At 30.6% G+C, this 15,511-nt stretch overlaps 1 protein-coding gene and 1 pseudogene across 1 annotated transcript; one reads left to right on the top strand and one right to left on the bottom strand.

The window, feature by feature from the left end:
- The first annotated feature begins 6,253 nt into the window (after nt 1-6,253).
- Nucleotides 6,254-9,524, top strand: LOC149893326 (uncharacterized; annotated as a pseudogene).
- Nucleotides 9,525-9,710: 186 nt separating this feature from the next.
- On the bottom strand, nt 9,711-14,597 carry LOC145187349 (T-complex protein 1 subunit gamma-like). The gene is made up of 10 exons (XM_090082119.1): nt 14,429-14,597; nt 14,258-14,319; nt 12,908-13,320; nt 12,291-12,679; nt 11,437-11,518; nt 11,028-11,126; nt 10,614-10,800; nt 10,376-10,516; nt 10,159-10,290; nt 9,711-9,966 (listed from the first exon to the last, which is right to left on the bottom strand). The coding sequence occupies exons 1-10, from the start codon at nt 14,454-14,456 to the stop codon at nt 9,862-9,864; spliced, it is 1,638 nt and encodes a 545-aa protein (XP_089938245.1). The 5' UTR covers nt 14,457-14,597; the 3' UTR covers nt 9,711-9,861.
- Nucleotides 14,598-15,511: the final 914 nt, after the last annotated feature.

Below are 15,511 nucleotides of genomic sequence, written 5' to 3'. Positions count from 1 at the left end.
TGATTAAATTTTCATTTCGCTGTCAAAATATTGTTTTGTGGTATGTAGACTTTTTTACTTTTACTTTTTAGTATTATAATCTACAGTTATTTGGTCACTATAACCCTAACTTGCTATTATACGTACCATATCCTTACGATTAAAAATGTAACGTTTTTCAGCTTGTATATTTTTGGACTTAATACAATGCACTATTAAAGAAAAATATTACACCGTCATGTTGTCAAAAATCAATAGATGTTATATCAAAAAGAAAGGTTTATGCGTGTAGGAGAAAATTTAGTCCATCACGGCTTTTTATTTTATTTAAAAGGTTACAGTCAGCGAAGATAACCATGATTCATAGCAACGACACTAAGGGTCTGCGCATCGTTTCATTTCCATATTGTTATCACACCGATATGATCTCGGAAAAGAAAAGTGCCATCGGTATAATTACGACGTAATATCGTTATAAAAATTTTAACCGGTATTGTTATTAGTTTAAATCTCGGTATATACCGGAACTCTCGTAATTCCAATGATTTATTTTTTTTCAAAATTATATTGGAATGATAACGATATGGAAATGAAACGATACGCAGACCCTTAAACGACACGTTTGACTATCAAAACGTGTCGATATTATTTACAATCGTGTTCCATATACAAAAATAAAATGCAATCAGATTTGGCATAATGAACCTTTAGTATAAAAAATGCATTTTACTGATAGTAAAACAGAGGTATCTATTATTACTCCTGTATAAACTTGTAACAAACATCAATTAATTTTTTTTTTTCCCCCTGTCATTCTGGTTCCCATACTGTTACAACAATGTACAGCTTTGGAAATATATTTTTAACTGTGATGGAGAATTTGTATGCAATGCGATGGAGGAATGAAAGAGTTTTAACAGTAACTTGTTTTAAACTGTTGTTTTTTTTTAATTTAAAATATGTAACTTGTAATAGCTTAAGTAAAAAAACAACTTATAAAAGGAATGCATTGAAATATTGCTTTCTCGTTTATTTTATAAACGAAATAGTGCGTATATTTCCCATTTCCAAGTTTTCAATTGAAAAATATCTCATTTGCACTTCTACCAAAAAGACGAATTTTTTCATTTTTTGCTATTTCTTGATACATTTCATATACTAAATTGAAATATTTGAACAAACTTCTATAAAGCTTGTAAATGGGCTCTAGTTTTCATGCAAATGGAAAGTCAACTCTTGCTACAGTTAATGTGTCAAAACATAATACATTTATAGTTGCCCCATTATACTTAGAAACGCACGTATTCATGAAATGTTGAATAGTTTTCAAGTAAAATTTGGATTAATCAAGATATTGATTTTCTTTTTTTTTTTTTGCTGATAAGTAAAACTTGTTTAATTGGCAACAGGATGATGTACAATTGTACTAATATTCTCAAAATTTAAAGATATACGTTTATAAAATAATGATGCATTTTTTCAAAACCAGATTTAGTTTTGATTTCATATCTTAATTTGATTTTAGGATGTTTTTTTAAAGTAATTATCGTTTTTATTTTGTTTCACGGATTACTATTTTTACAAAAGTTTTTTGTTTATTGCGATTTTTTAACTGTTGATTAATCAGCTTTCGAAAAATGTAACTATTTTTCTATATCATTAACCGTTCCAACGTTATCTGTTTCATTGTACATATGGATATTTATTTTTTATCATATTACGTTTATTATCACGTGCTGTATGAATATTTGGAGTTACGTGTTGGACACAACAACGAAAAACCTCTACTCATCTGGATTTATGTCGATGGTTGGCATTATACAATAGATCTTAGCAATGCTACCCCTTAGTCAAAGAATGGATTAAGACCTTTCTGAGGGTCACGTCATAGAGAATATCTCTTGCCAGGAGATACCATTGTTGTAGTCTTTTAGTAGCCTAAAATTTGCGCTTTGTTTTTAGAGGTTATAGATCTCTTGTAAGTTCATTCCACTCTTTTTATGAGGTGCGGTTCAATTGACATCGATGGCAGATAATCCAAGTCATGTAAGGCCGTTAGTTCATCACTGCAAGCCTTCAGAGGCTCTCCCACACTGGACTTAACTACGAAAGATTCATGATGAAAAGCTTGGTTATCGCAAAAACAACTTTTTTTCCTTCTTAGTAAGACCATTATCAACTTGAAGCAAAAAAAAAGAAAAAAAAAAGTGATTGTTGGGAATTAATATTTTCCAAATATTTACAATAATATATATCCAAATTATCGACACAACAAAAGAAGACTTTTTTCATTCAGTTATTGAACTAGGGATTGCAATCCCGGAGGTTTTTTTCAATCCCGGGATTACGGGATTGAAAAAAACCTCCGGGATTTAATACCTTTGTATTGAACAGTCCCGTGGAAGAAAATGCCCGCTCAGCCTTGACACTTGCTGATTTCACGGTCATTAGAAAAGAATAAACTCTTTCTAACTAATCGCCACGTGTACCCACATTTTCAAATAGTGTCATTTCTTTTTGAATTTTTGACTACAATATGTCATGTCTAATTTTTTTTATTGGTGATTGTCCTTCTTTAATAACATCAAGTTCCTCTTCAATCCTTAAAGTATTACTTTTAGACTCAGGAGCCATTTTAGGTTCCTCAATCAAATCCAGCATGTCAGACTCAACTGATGCTCTTACTAGAGCAGGATTGGAAGCATTTAATCTTTCCAACAATTCTTCCAAAAGTTTTCGACATTGAAATGAAGAAGATACTGTAATTATTTCTTCATCGACTTCAACGGGGCTTCGACTGTTATATAGGTATTGCAGAAGTCCACTCATATCAGTTCGGCGTTCATGCATGCGAGTCATTAAAGCTCTACGCATTTCTTTGCTTGTATTATTTTCAGCATCTTTTAATTTTGTAAGCATGAAATTAATAGCAATGTCGGCTGTAAATAGGTTAGAATCTCGACGACATATTGCTTCAATCGTTGCTTTAATGGGAACTAAAGTTGTAATAATCTCCGATAATATTGTCACTTCATCGTGTGACAGAGCTATAGAATTATCTTGCACTGAGTAAATATCAATTCATGATTTTTGTATACAATTTTTTACTTTGTAAAATCGTTTAAGCATTAACAGAAGGCTGCTACACCGTGTCTTGCAGTCCATTATTAAAGACAGTTGTTTTCCAAATTCAGCCTTAATATATTTTTGTAAGATGTCGTTCTTGGTAGGTGATCGTCTAAATTCTAGTATTAGTTTGCGTACTTTTTTAATGACTGGCCCATAATGAACTTCATTTAGTTCAATTTTAGGTCTTCTCTTTTCATGATTGTAGTCCAACAAATCTTCCTCAGTGTCCTCATTCTCGGATGAATCACTATCAGAAATTTCATTGTTAAAATACTAGCTGATTTGCATCGAATTCATACAGGTCTATGTGTATGAAGTTCTTTTGTTAAACCATCACCAATTTTTAAAATCTTCTTGCAGTTTGGCAATTTACACTTCTCTGTTTGGCCTTTTTCAAGTATTTCCGAACAGCTGAGTTACTTTTAATTCATACAGATCTATGTGTATGAAGTTCTTTTGTTGAGCCACCACCAATTTTTAAAATTCTCTTGCAGTTTGGTAATTTACACATAGCTGTTTGGGCTTTTTCGTCCCGTAGAAAATATTTCCAAACAGCTGAGTTTCTTTTAATTGTAAAACCCACATAGGACATGGTGATTTAATTTTTAATTATAAGATTCTACCTTATAAGAAACGCGATTTTCTTTAGTTTGAAAAAACTGACAATAGTAAATAAGCTATTAAAAATTGTTAACAATAGAAACTAAGGTATTAAAAAATCGAACTAATTTAACGCGAATATTTTTAAAGTGTTTACGTAAATAACTTTTTAGAAACAACGTAAACTTATATTTTATAACAAATTATTATAATATAAATATAAACCGTATGTAATGATACAAAGTCTGAGTATCGCAAGCAAGCATATTATATTAATATTTTTCATTGCTTACAAATCTATTATTTAAATCAGATCGTATTCAATTTTTAAATAGTGTATATATTAACCAACATGACATAGTGCAAACATTTTCACTTTTGTTTTTCTCTAAATCAATCTTTTTCGGGATTATCTAGCATCAATCCCGGGATTGATGCTAGATAATCCGGGATTTCGGGATCATAAAAAATGCCGGGATTCCGGGATTTCGGGATCCCGGGATCCTGGCCTTTTTTACTAATTTCAAAAGTGAAATTTTCTTGTACAATGATACCAAAATATTAAAAAACACAATTAATTAAAATAGTTTTACTTTTATCTTACAGTAATTTAATCGAAATATTTTTTTACCCATATTATTTTGAATAAAATGACAAGCACAAATAATGTGATATATTTTTAATTCCTGCTTTGTAAAAATTTAGTTTAAAATATTTTTAAATTTCCTAAAATGGGGATAACCTCACATTTAAAAATAATCCCCTCTACCACCTTTACACAAAAAAACAATACCCTAAAAATCTTTTTGTTTTTTTTTTTTGGTTGGTAACTTATTTATGGTGGAACTAAATTTAGTTACTGCTATTATGGCCTACTTTATACATATACATGTATGAAGTAGGCCATGCTGCTATTTTTTTGTACTTTGCTTAGTGTCTGGAAAAATTTAGTCCCCATTTAGTTTCTTTTTGTAATTTTGTTATTTTAATTGCTCTTAATCAGTATTTGAGTGTAAAAGCAAGGAATTCAACCTCTTAAATTAAATTTTACCATTTTCTATTAACTGTATTTTAATGTGGAAATTATTGGCTAAAAGTGCTAAAAGTAAATGTATTTGTCAATTGAATAAAATTATAAGAAATGTCTAGCTGAACTTTAAAAAATATTTAGTTATTTAGTTCCCGAAAAATTCATTTTAGGTTCCAAAAAATATAAAAAGTAGAAAGTAAACAACTCTGAGGAAAATATAAATATCAAGTTTTTTGTTTACAGTGGTGAAAAACGCTTTTGTTACAAATCAAAATGCCAAACAAGAAGCCAGAGCTCATGAAGATTGCAGGAAAAACCGTTTGTTTTTTGTGCATGAGAAAATGTGACAGAGAATTGACTTTATGATTGCACGAGTGCTGAAACTTGGAAAAAGGGATTTGAAATTTGAGGACGAAAGAGTTCCAAGAGGAATTTGCAACACTTGCCGTATTCTTCTGCAAAAAAGAGACAATGGTGATTTGAACAGTTCAATACCACCATTTTACAATTTTGACTCCATTGTTAAAAAGCCTATTACACGAACAGCAAATAGGTGTGAATGCTTCATTTTCCAAATCAGTAGGCTGAATTTAAATCAACAGCATCCAATCTTCGTTTAATCCTCATCTAAGCAACAAACTAAGTAACAAGCTATTGCAACACCAGGAACATCAAGTGCAAATCAACAACCTATATCTGTAGAAAAAAGGTGCCCACAGTGTTTGTCAGTCATAGCTCGAGGTCACAGACATTTTTGCACACCTGGAAGAAGACACAGAAATTTACAGTCATTGGTGCAAGATGACATTAAAGGGGCAGAGCAAATTGCAGTATCTGTCATTGCCAACAAAGAAGCTTCTCCTCATGGAACAGTTAGACTCAGTCAAGGAACTGGTGGAAAATTGTTTCCAATTACACCAGGTAACATTTGAATAAAGAAGTTCATCTCTTAGACACATCATTTTGACCCCTTGCATATTAAATTTGCTGCTGTATACTATAATATATTATACATATGCCCTAAAACTTCTTGAAATGGCAATATGCAAAATGGCAGTGTTAATAGCATACATTTCAAGTTGGTCTACTGGAGACTGTCATGTACACATTTAGATATAAGGCATTTTTTTCTTTACATATCAAAAATATGCAATGATTTGTATAATATGTTTCCTCTGGTTTTTAGTGTTTTTTGTCCGCTGTGCAAGGTAAACATATTAAAAAACAATACCCTTCAAATTAATTTTGGATTGCTATTTTTTATTTATACCACATTACTTGTTACAATACAATGAAATACTATAAAATAAGTTTTTATTTAGAGCAATAAAAATTGTGGCCAAAATAGGTGTAAAATAGTTCTATTATTGTAACTTCTTTGAATTTTGTTTAACCAATAGAGAACCATCCTATGCATTGGTCTGAATTTTATATCAATAAGCTAGAAAAAATAGATTTTATTGTGAAAATATTTTGAAAGAGATGAATTTGTTTGTTCTTTTTTTTTTTCAGGCCCTTCCATTGCTCACAAAGTAAACAGCACACCTCTTACAACATAAAGTTTAGTGAATGTTCAACTAAACACTGGACTTTCCAATACAGGAATGAGACTTCTAGCATCAACGCTAAAATAATCCACTGGGATTCGACTAGTTGAGCCATATTTTGAGCAAAAATTTGCTGCTGCTGGACAAACTCTTGCAGATTTCTTCACCTTGTCAGAGTCAAATTTTACCATGGAAAAGGGAAAAGAAGAAAAACGATTAATGGTTCACTGCAAAAATCTGCAAGACCTAACAAATCATGTTTTGCATTCAAGAGATTACTCCCCTCAGCATTTAGTCAAGCTGGGAATAGATGATGGTGGTTCATTTCTGAAAATTAGTCTTGGCATTATAAGCACAGAAGAAGTTGATGAGTCAAAAAGTCCTCAACAAAAAATTTCACGCCTACTCACGAACTCAATTGCTCGTGATACAGGTGTAAAGCGTCAACTCATTGTTGCAGTTGTGGAAGATGTTCCTGAAACATATGCGACTGTCAAGGTGATGATGGACCAAATCCATGTTGAAGACGTCTCTTTTGTCATCTCTTGGGATCTCAAAATTGCCAACATCTTATATGGAATTCAGTCTCATTCAAGTAAACACCGCTGCTGTTGGTGTAACATCGATTCAGATAACCTCTCAGAATGTGGAGTTTTCAGAAGTTTTGGTTCAATAAAAAAGAGCTACAGAGCATTTGTGACTGCTGGCTCCAAATTCAAAATGGCTAAAGATTTTGACAACACAATTCATCCTCCTTTGATCAACATGGAGGACTCAAGACTTATTTTGGACATCATTCCACCAATGGACAGGGCCCTATTTAGATATGTGGAGGCCCTGGGCATATATTTTGTGGAGGCCCACTCTACCCTAAAAAACTCAAAAAAGATAACTCTATATATTTTTAATAATAGTGATGTGCATTTCTTAAGCATCTTTAATTAACATAGTTGAACCATATAGTTAAATAAAATACTCTACCTTAAAAACATAAAAAGGTAGCATGCTTATTCATAATAATGTGATTATATTAGGAACTGTACATGCACAAAAGATCGATGAAATATTTATATATCACTAGTAAACAAGCAAATAGTTAAACACAATTAACACGCAAAGTCGAAGATATCTGGAGAAGGGAAACAGATGAATTGAAATTATAATTACAAGCCTGGCACTTTACGAGACTTCATCTTTGCGAAGTCTTGAATCAATTGGTTAAAGTCAATCTCTCTGAGAATATCATATTCAGTGCGCATCAAAGTTAGAAAACTAAGTCTATCATGAGTCATTGTAGTGCGGAGTCGATTCTTTATGAACTTCATTTTACTGAGCGAACATTCCCCAGAACAGTTTGTGATCATTAGGACCAAGTACATTCGTAGCATTATCTCAACATTTGGAAATGTATCCACAACTTGCTTCTTCAGCAATAGTTTGTAAAGAAATTGTTCCCTCCCAATGTTATAATTTTCTTCAAGTAGAAATTCAGTGAAGAAAGCTGTAAACTGCACAAGCTCACCACTAAGTGCTGGATCTAAATCATCCTTATATTCATCAACCAATTTTCTTGCAGCTGCTTCTATCTCATTGCACTCCAGTGAATCCAGTTTTCTCAAAAAATCGAAAAGAGAACAGGTATTCTCATATGCTTTTTAAACGTTGATTCAAAGAGGTTTGATATTGATCTATTACAGGGAGAAAGTTCTGAACCCGAAATTTTTCAGATACCGTAAGTCTAGCTTCTCCTGATCCTCCATAATCTAATGGAGTGAGCCGCACGCTTTGATAACGCTCGCGTGCTTTTACATATTCATCAGTTCCAGACATCTCCCTCCCTTTTTCCTCATAATCACGAAAATGCTCTCGTTTTTCACTCACAAAACACTGCAGAGACTTCAGTGCTGCTATGGCTGTGTTTAGATCGAGTTTGGGATCTTGTAATATATGACTTGTAGCATTCCTTCGAGCAAGAATGTCGTGCATAAAAACCTGCCCACAATGCCCACCCCTTAATCCGACCCTGCCAATGGAACTACATTTGCTACTAGGAATTGTCAATCATCTTTGCAAAAATCTTTAAGAACTTTGGCCAGGAGCAAAACAATGGCCTGCTCTGTTGCACATTCAACTTTAGCCATACCACGGGGGACAATTTGCTGGAAATGAATGTCACAAACTGTTGCAAAATGTTGACATTCTTTAAAGACTGGCTGAAAAGGCTTGTGCTTATGAAGCTCAGGCTTTAATTGAAATATTTCGCAACTTTAGAGATGTTGTTTCTTCCTGCTTTGGAAAGTCACTTGAGGGTGATTTCAAAGAAAAAATTTAAAAGTTCAAAGATTCTTTTCTCTCTCTGCCAGTTACAGTGACTCCAAAGGCACATGCAGTTTTTTATCATATTTCCGAGTTAATTGATCGACATAGGTCTTTGGATATTTTTACTAAAAACTTCAAATTGCTTTTTCTCCCTTGGACGTCGATAAAATATTTTGAAAATTTGCCAGGTAAGTCACTAATGTGTATATAACAAGACCCCAAAAGGGTTTTTTCGGTGCTCTCCAAAAGTACTAACTTCCAAAATTTACAGTGGCCCGTTGATCAAAAATTTTGACGTTTTTAAAACATAACCGTTCCTGGAGCGATAAAAATTGGAAAATCAACTTTTTTTTATTACTATTGTTGAACTCTCAATTTAATTGTGCTCTTGGAAAAAAATTAAGATTCTTTTTTATTTTTATTAAGTTTATTCAAATCATCATCGAAGGAAAACCAATGAGAATGTTAAATATTATATATGGTATATATGGTATAATATGATAGATATGGTTTTCAGATTTAGATCTTTTCATAGGCACCTCACTTTTCCTGTAACCTTGAATTGCTTCTATTTCTCAACGGACTAAAAGATTCACTTTTTATAACCCTTAGTAATCTGCTGTGTATAATGTAACTCCTAGGAAAATTGCTTTTTACTCTATTTGATAAATTGATATTCATATGCAATATTTCAAATAAAATAAGCTAATATTAATTGATTTGGCGGTTTTTTTCTAACAGTTTGTTCCAAAGGACAAACTGGAAATTAATGTAAAACTTTGCGCACGTTTTTAGTTTACTCTCAAATTACAAGTTATGAATTAGTGAACTTTAGCCTCGAGTAGCGGTTGTGCAGAAATACATTTTATATTTATATTTAAGGTATAGTTACTCTCAGTTATTCTTTTAATGGTGCTTAAAAAAAAAACCCTTATTCACTTATTTTTTTAAAAAAAACTTTGCTTATAGCAATTCAAAAAAGATTTCATTTCGTACAATCATTTTAAATCACAAAATTACCATGGTTTGAGGCCACCCACCTGAACATAATAGATTTTTCAGGTATTGAATTTGAATTTGGATTTTCTAAGACTAAAAATCAAAAGTTTTAATTTGCTACAAACTTTCTCAAGATACAAATTTATTTTTTTGATGGACCGCAGGAAATACTTTCTGTAAAACTCATTAACGAAACTGAGCCAAATGAATATGGCAAAAATTTCGGAAACCCTTGTCGTTCATAAGGAAGTGTAACTTTTAATCTTCTCCTTGTTGTGGAGGAGGTTGCGACGGTTGATCGCTTTCCGATGACTTCTTTGTCCCAGACACAATGTCGTCAATACGCAACAAAAGCATCGATGTCTTAAAAATAATTTTCTTAAAAATACTTATATCTACACATATGCATACGCATATATATTGACATATATAGGCTTTGCATATATATGCATATATATACATATATATGTATATATATATACACAAACACACACATACATGTAAAGCTTATAAAAACAACAATTAAACAAAAAAGGTAACCAAAAACTGGATTACCTCTATAGCTGTTTTGTATGTTTGCGCCTTCACAGAGAAGCAATCCCATATTCCAGCAACCTTCATATCAGCAATAGCACCAGTTTCACCATCAATTCCCCATGAATTATTGCCACCTGCAGCATGCTTAGCCTAAAAATCGAAAAAAATAAATAAATACACACATAATAAACACTTAATTTTAAAAAAATACTAAATCAAAATGTATGTATCATACCCTCAGTGCAGTAATTGTTCGAATAGAATTTGTTCCGCAGTTTTGTATGAGAGTTTTTGGTATAATTTCCAAAGCTCTTGCAATAGCTTTGTAAGGCCACTGAATAACACCAGTAATGCTCTTAGACTTTTCTTCTAAAGCCTATACGATAATTATGATAATTACCCGTATAAAAGAGGAAAAAAAGTCCTAAAATACTTAATACAAAATTATTACTGAAAATGTGTAACTAGCATACATGTGAGAGGGCCATTTCTGTTGCACCACCACCAGGGCACAAGCGAGGGTCAATCATCACATTTCTTGCAACATGCATGGCATCTTGTAAATTACGATCAACTTCATTTAAAATATCTTTACTTGCACCACGTAAAAGAATCGTACAAGCTTTTGGATCTTTACATTTTGTTAGAAAGGTAAAGTACCTGACAAGAAACAAATTATGCTGAATTTTGCAAATTATACAAATTATGCTTTAGTTTAAGTAACTACTACTACTTTTTAATACTTTTTTTCTATCCATTAAATGTTCTGTAGAATTATAATCAATAACACATAGGTTAGTTATAATATAAAATTCAAATAAGGTAATTAAATTTACTTTTTTTTATAATATTTCAGAAACACTTGAAAAATTGGTATAAAAACTTACTCATCTCCTATCTTTTGCACTTCAAACAACCCACAATCCAATCCTAAATCTTCCTCCTTTATCTCTTCAGGTCGATTCACAATTGTTGCACCTACAGCTCTGAAAAACCAAAACAATTCTACATAAAATGTAAAGACAGATAACTTTTTATGTAAAATATTTCATCTTTTACATGTTTTAGTAAATCATTTTTATAATGTTCTTGAGAGCAATCAATTTATGTTGGCACCCTTTCTAAGCCTGACATTTTTTATTATTATCTCAACAAGATAAAAGTCTTGATCCTTTTCAAAATCTGCTCATATCACATGATATTTTATATAACAAGCACTCAGTTTGGAAATAATACACACATAACACATTTAACAACTTACTAAATGTATTAAAAGTAACATTTTAAAGTAACAACCTTGCTATTCTATTGTTGTCAGTTTTTTTAATTCTTCTGATTACAGAGATACCAGCTTTAACTAAATAATGCTGAGCCAAATCTAAAAATATATCGATAAGTTGGAAAAATAAACAAAAAGAAATAATAGAAAATACTAGACTGATGGAAATTTAAACTAGTAAAGTAGATTTTTGTATATTATACACCAGTAAAAAATTCTTCTTTACAAATTTATGGCTATTGAAATCAAAATGGGATTTGAAGTCTTGTTACAAAGTAAACCATCCCATGATCCTATGACAATTGGAAGGAATTGTCATAGACCTTGAAGAGCACAGTGCATTTTATTTAAATAAACTTTACTATTTAAACATTAATACAAAAGTAATGGATTTAAAGTTCAGTGATATTTTTTTATATTGATACAACAGTAAAAGAGAAAATGCAGGTTGCACAGCATAACCTTATTTTACCTACATACTTTACATTTACAATTAACAAAAATACGAAGATTAAGTTTAACATAAGCATGTAGTTAGAATCCAAAAGACTTCCTAATTTAGAACACTTTGTTTAGAACTCATGTCAAATATATATATATATATATATATATATATATATATATATATATATATATATATATATATATATATATATATATATATATATATATATATATATATATATATATATATATATATTTGACATGAAAATATTTTATTAGGTTAAAAATATTTATAACTTCAATTAAAATTAATATAACAAATAAACCCAGCTATTTTACTGCAAAACATAATAAAAAAAACATTTAGTATTAAAAAGAGCACAAATATGGTGCTCTGATTCATATGAAAAGGAAATATAGTATTTACCTGAAACACCCTTTTCTGTAAAAAGCAAGTTTGGTTTGTGCAAGATAATGTCATCGCAAAGTTTTTTGATAAATTCTTCCTCAAGTTGCAGAATGCGATTAAAATCTGCTTCTTGACTTATTTCAATATTCGTCATGCTCTCACCTTTTTTGAATTCTAAGTTGCAGTCAAGAAGTAAAATCCTAGGATTTTCTATCCTTCTACGCATTCTAGGATGAACCACATCTTTATTTAACATAATACCATCTAAAACACAAGATTCTTCTAATGTTCCACCAGGAATTTTTTCTACTTTAGCATATCTTTTAATATCAATTTCGCGCCGGCCACTACTTTCTGTTAAACATGTGCGAGTTGCTTTCAGTGCCATACTACACGCAAGTTCAGACCTAATTTTAAGAATAAAAATACTTTAATAACAAAAACTTTCAAAATATTTACTTTTTCTAAAGAAAACCAGTTACTAAAAATATAACTATAGAGTATTTGTGTTTCACTGATTCGCTGTAAAAATTAAATGAAAAAATGTTTTTTAAAAGAAAAATTTTAAAAACCTAATAAAATGCACAAAAACTCAAAATTCAAAAAATTTTAAACCTCAAAAAAGTCAAACTTACCAACTATGCATAAATTTGGTACCAAGACAACTTTTTAAAATGTTAAGCATTTCTTCATCATTATTAACGTCAACAGGTATACTAATTTGTTCTTTGAGGATATCAAGAAGATCATCAAGAGCTTTTCTATAAGCAGCAATGATAACTGTAGGGTGGATCTTGTCTTCTATAAATTGAGAAGCTACAGAAAGTACCTCCCCAGCAAGTATGACTACAGATGTGGTACCATCGCCAACTTCCTCATCCTGTGTACGACTTATCTCAAGCATAGTTTTTGCAGCAGGGTGTTGAACTTGTATTTCTCTAAGTATTGCATTTCCATCATTAGTCATAACAATTCCTCCCATTGGATCCATCAACATTTTAAGCATGGCTTTTGGTCCTAGACAAGTGCGTATAATATCAGCAACGGTCTAAATAAAGAATCTTTAATGGAACAACAACCAAATGGAACAGACTGCATATGCTAGTGCTGAAGAAATATTGGGATTATAATGAAATCCAGAAATATTTATTTATAGCTACTTCATATTAAACTTATTTACTAAAGAAATATTTTTCATGATACAATATCAATTTTACTACAATTCACTTTGTTAATTTTGCTAACAAAAAACATAAGATTTACTTGATTTAAATACTTAGTAACTGATTTTCAACAGTCTTCAAGTGAATTGCTCAAATTAAGCAAAAATGTATAAAAACATTTTCAGACAATTTTATGCCGGTACTTAACAGTTCTAATTCTAAAAAATTGTATTTTTTAAACTCTAAATCATATTATTGGTTGAGTTAATTAAGTAGGAACAGTGCACATGAAATATTTTGATTTAAAAAAATGTTAATAAAAGCTTTACTTTTTCAAGAAAAAAATTCAACAGTTACAAAAAAAAAAATCATTTTGATTCAAATTACAAACTGCTTAAGCATATTTCCCAGTTTTATATTATCAACTTTATATGAAGTTTAAGATAATTTATATTAGGCAAAAGAACATGAATTTATGTTACATTTAGCTTCATTTAACAAAAAAAAAAAAACAAAAAAAAAAAAAAAAAAAATGATCTTATTTTTAATTATCAAGAGAATTATTTGGAGTAAGAACTTAAATGTTTTTATAACTCATAGTTTACAAAGAAATATTGAAATTAATTTAATTAATTAATCTTTAATTAACACTAATTTTCAGTACCTATTTAAATTTTTATTGTCAAGACTACAAAATAATCAGATACCAAAAACCCATTTAAAAATTTGAGAAATGATGATTTGTTTGATTAAATTATTAGCAAAATTAACTGAATTTGATCACTTCCAAGGAAATCAAAATCTAATAATAATGAAGCTTACTTTAGCAGCATCAATATTACTCATTTGTACTTTTTTACCACTTTGTCTTTTGGTGTTCTGATCTAAAAACAAAAAGCAAACAAAAAAAAAAACATTTGTGACAAGAATATTTAATAAAATTTTGGAACCATTTCACATGCAATTTCACTCTCGATCAATTAACACACTTACTAAGAACCATTATTGGAGCTTGCATCATGATTGCTATAGTGTGTGATTGCTTCCTGCAGCTCTTGACTTGAGATAGTATGGAGTTATAAAAAGGCTATCTTACCGCTGTCTTAAATCCAGAACGTTCCAAAAGGAGCAAGCAAGCGAGACAACTTTTTTTTTATTTTTTAGACGAAATGTGTGGTAATCTCAAATATAGTCGCATTAATTTGTAATAAGAAAATATGTTAAAAAGAAAATTTTTAAGTATATAACCTGTTAACTTTGATACTTTAAATTTTTTTTATGAATTTTTTAATTTGAACACAACAAATGAATGCTAGCAACATCGTTATTAGAAACTGACCAGTCCCGCGCCTAAAGTCCCTGAGAATCACCCTGGATAGCCTCGAGATAAAAAATATGTACCCATTATAAATGTTTCATGTTTAGTAATTTATTAAATTTATGACTTTTATAAAATCATTATGTTAAAGGTTCTTAGATTATGATTGTTTGAAAATAAGTGGTTAAATTTTATCGGAACACTTTTGCGCTTAATAGTGTGGGGCCCAAAGTAAACTTTTCGGCTGTGGAGGGAAGAAAGAGGAGAGGTGGAAAACATAATACGATTCTGGGGGGGGGGGGGGAAGACTTTTAAGCTGGTCCTAGAGCTGACATAAAGTTGAAACTTTCTTGCTGCTTGACGAATTTCAGTCGAAAGCCTTAGAAATAAGGTTGAATCTTTTATAATATGTCAGGTCTACTATGTGAAACTTTAACTGCGATATATGAAATTATACTATAACTAAGGCATTACTAAAATGCACATTCAGTTCACAAAAGAATGTTGCAATAAGTTACCTTAAAAGATTATAATAGAATAGGTAAATAAGGTTGTCATTGGAATGAGAGCTGAGAAGTTGTTGAAGAGATTGTTCATACTTCTTATCATGAACAATAACAGATAACAAAAGTTTATTGAGAAGTTTCACTTATAAAACTTAAATCAAATCTCATCGCAGTATATAAAAAAATTGCTTTCTATATCTTCTGTGTTCGTAATTAACCATAATTTGCAATTAAAAAACAGCACCATAGATA

The sequence above is a fragment of the Hydra viridissima genome, unplaced genomic scaffold, assembly GCF_058129835.1.
Source record: "Hydra viridissima isolate aposymbiotic clone 2 unplaced genomic scaffold, HvirCarnegie_v1 scaffold_1, whole genome shotgun sequence".
NCBI lineage: Eukaryota > Metazoa > Cnidaria > Hydrozoa > Anthoathecata > Hydridae > Hydra > Hydra viridissima.
Note: the sequence above shows the minus strand (reverse complement) of the source record. Positions and strands in the feature narration are given on the sequence as shown.

Bases quoted from the DNA above. Each gene is read 5' to 3' on its own strand.
- LOC145187349 (XM_090082119.1), bottom strand. From the start codon at position 14,456: ATGATGCAAGCTCCAATAATGGTTCTTA. The intron at 10,517-10,613 runs GTATGCTAGTTA...ATTATCGTATAG, and splicing joins CAGAAATGGCCCTCTCACAT to GCTTTAGAAGAAAAGTCTAA. The intron at 10,291-10,375 runs GTATGATACATA...TTCGATTTTTAG, and splicing joins GAACAATTACTGCACTGAGG to GCTAAGCATGCTGCAGGTGG.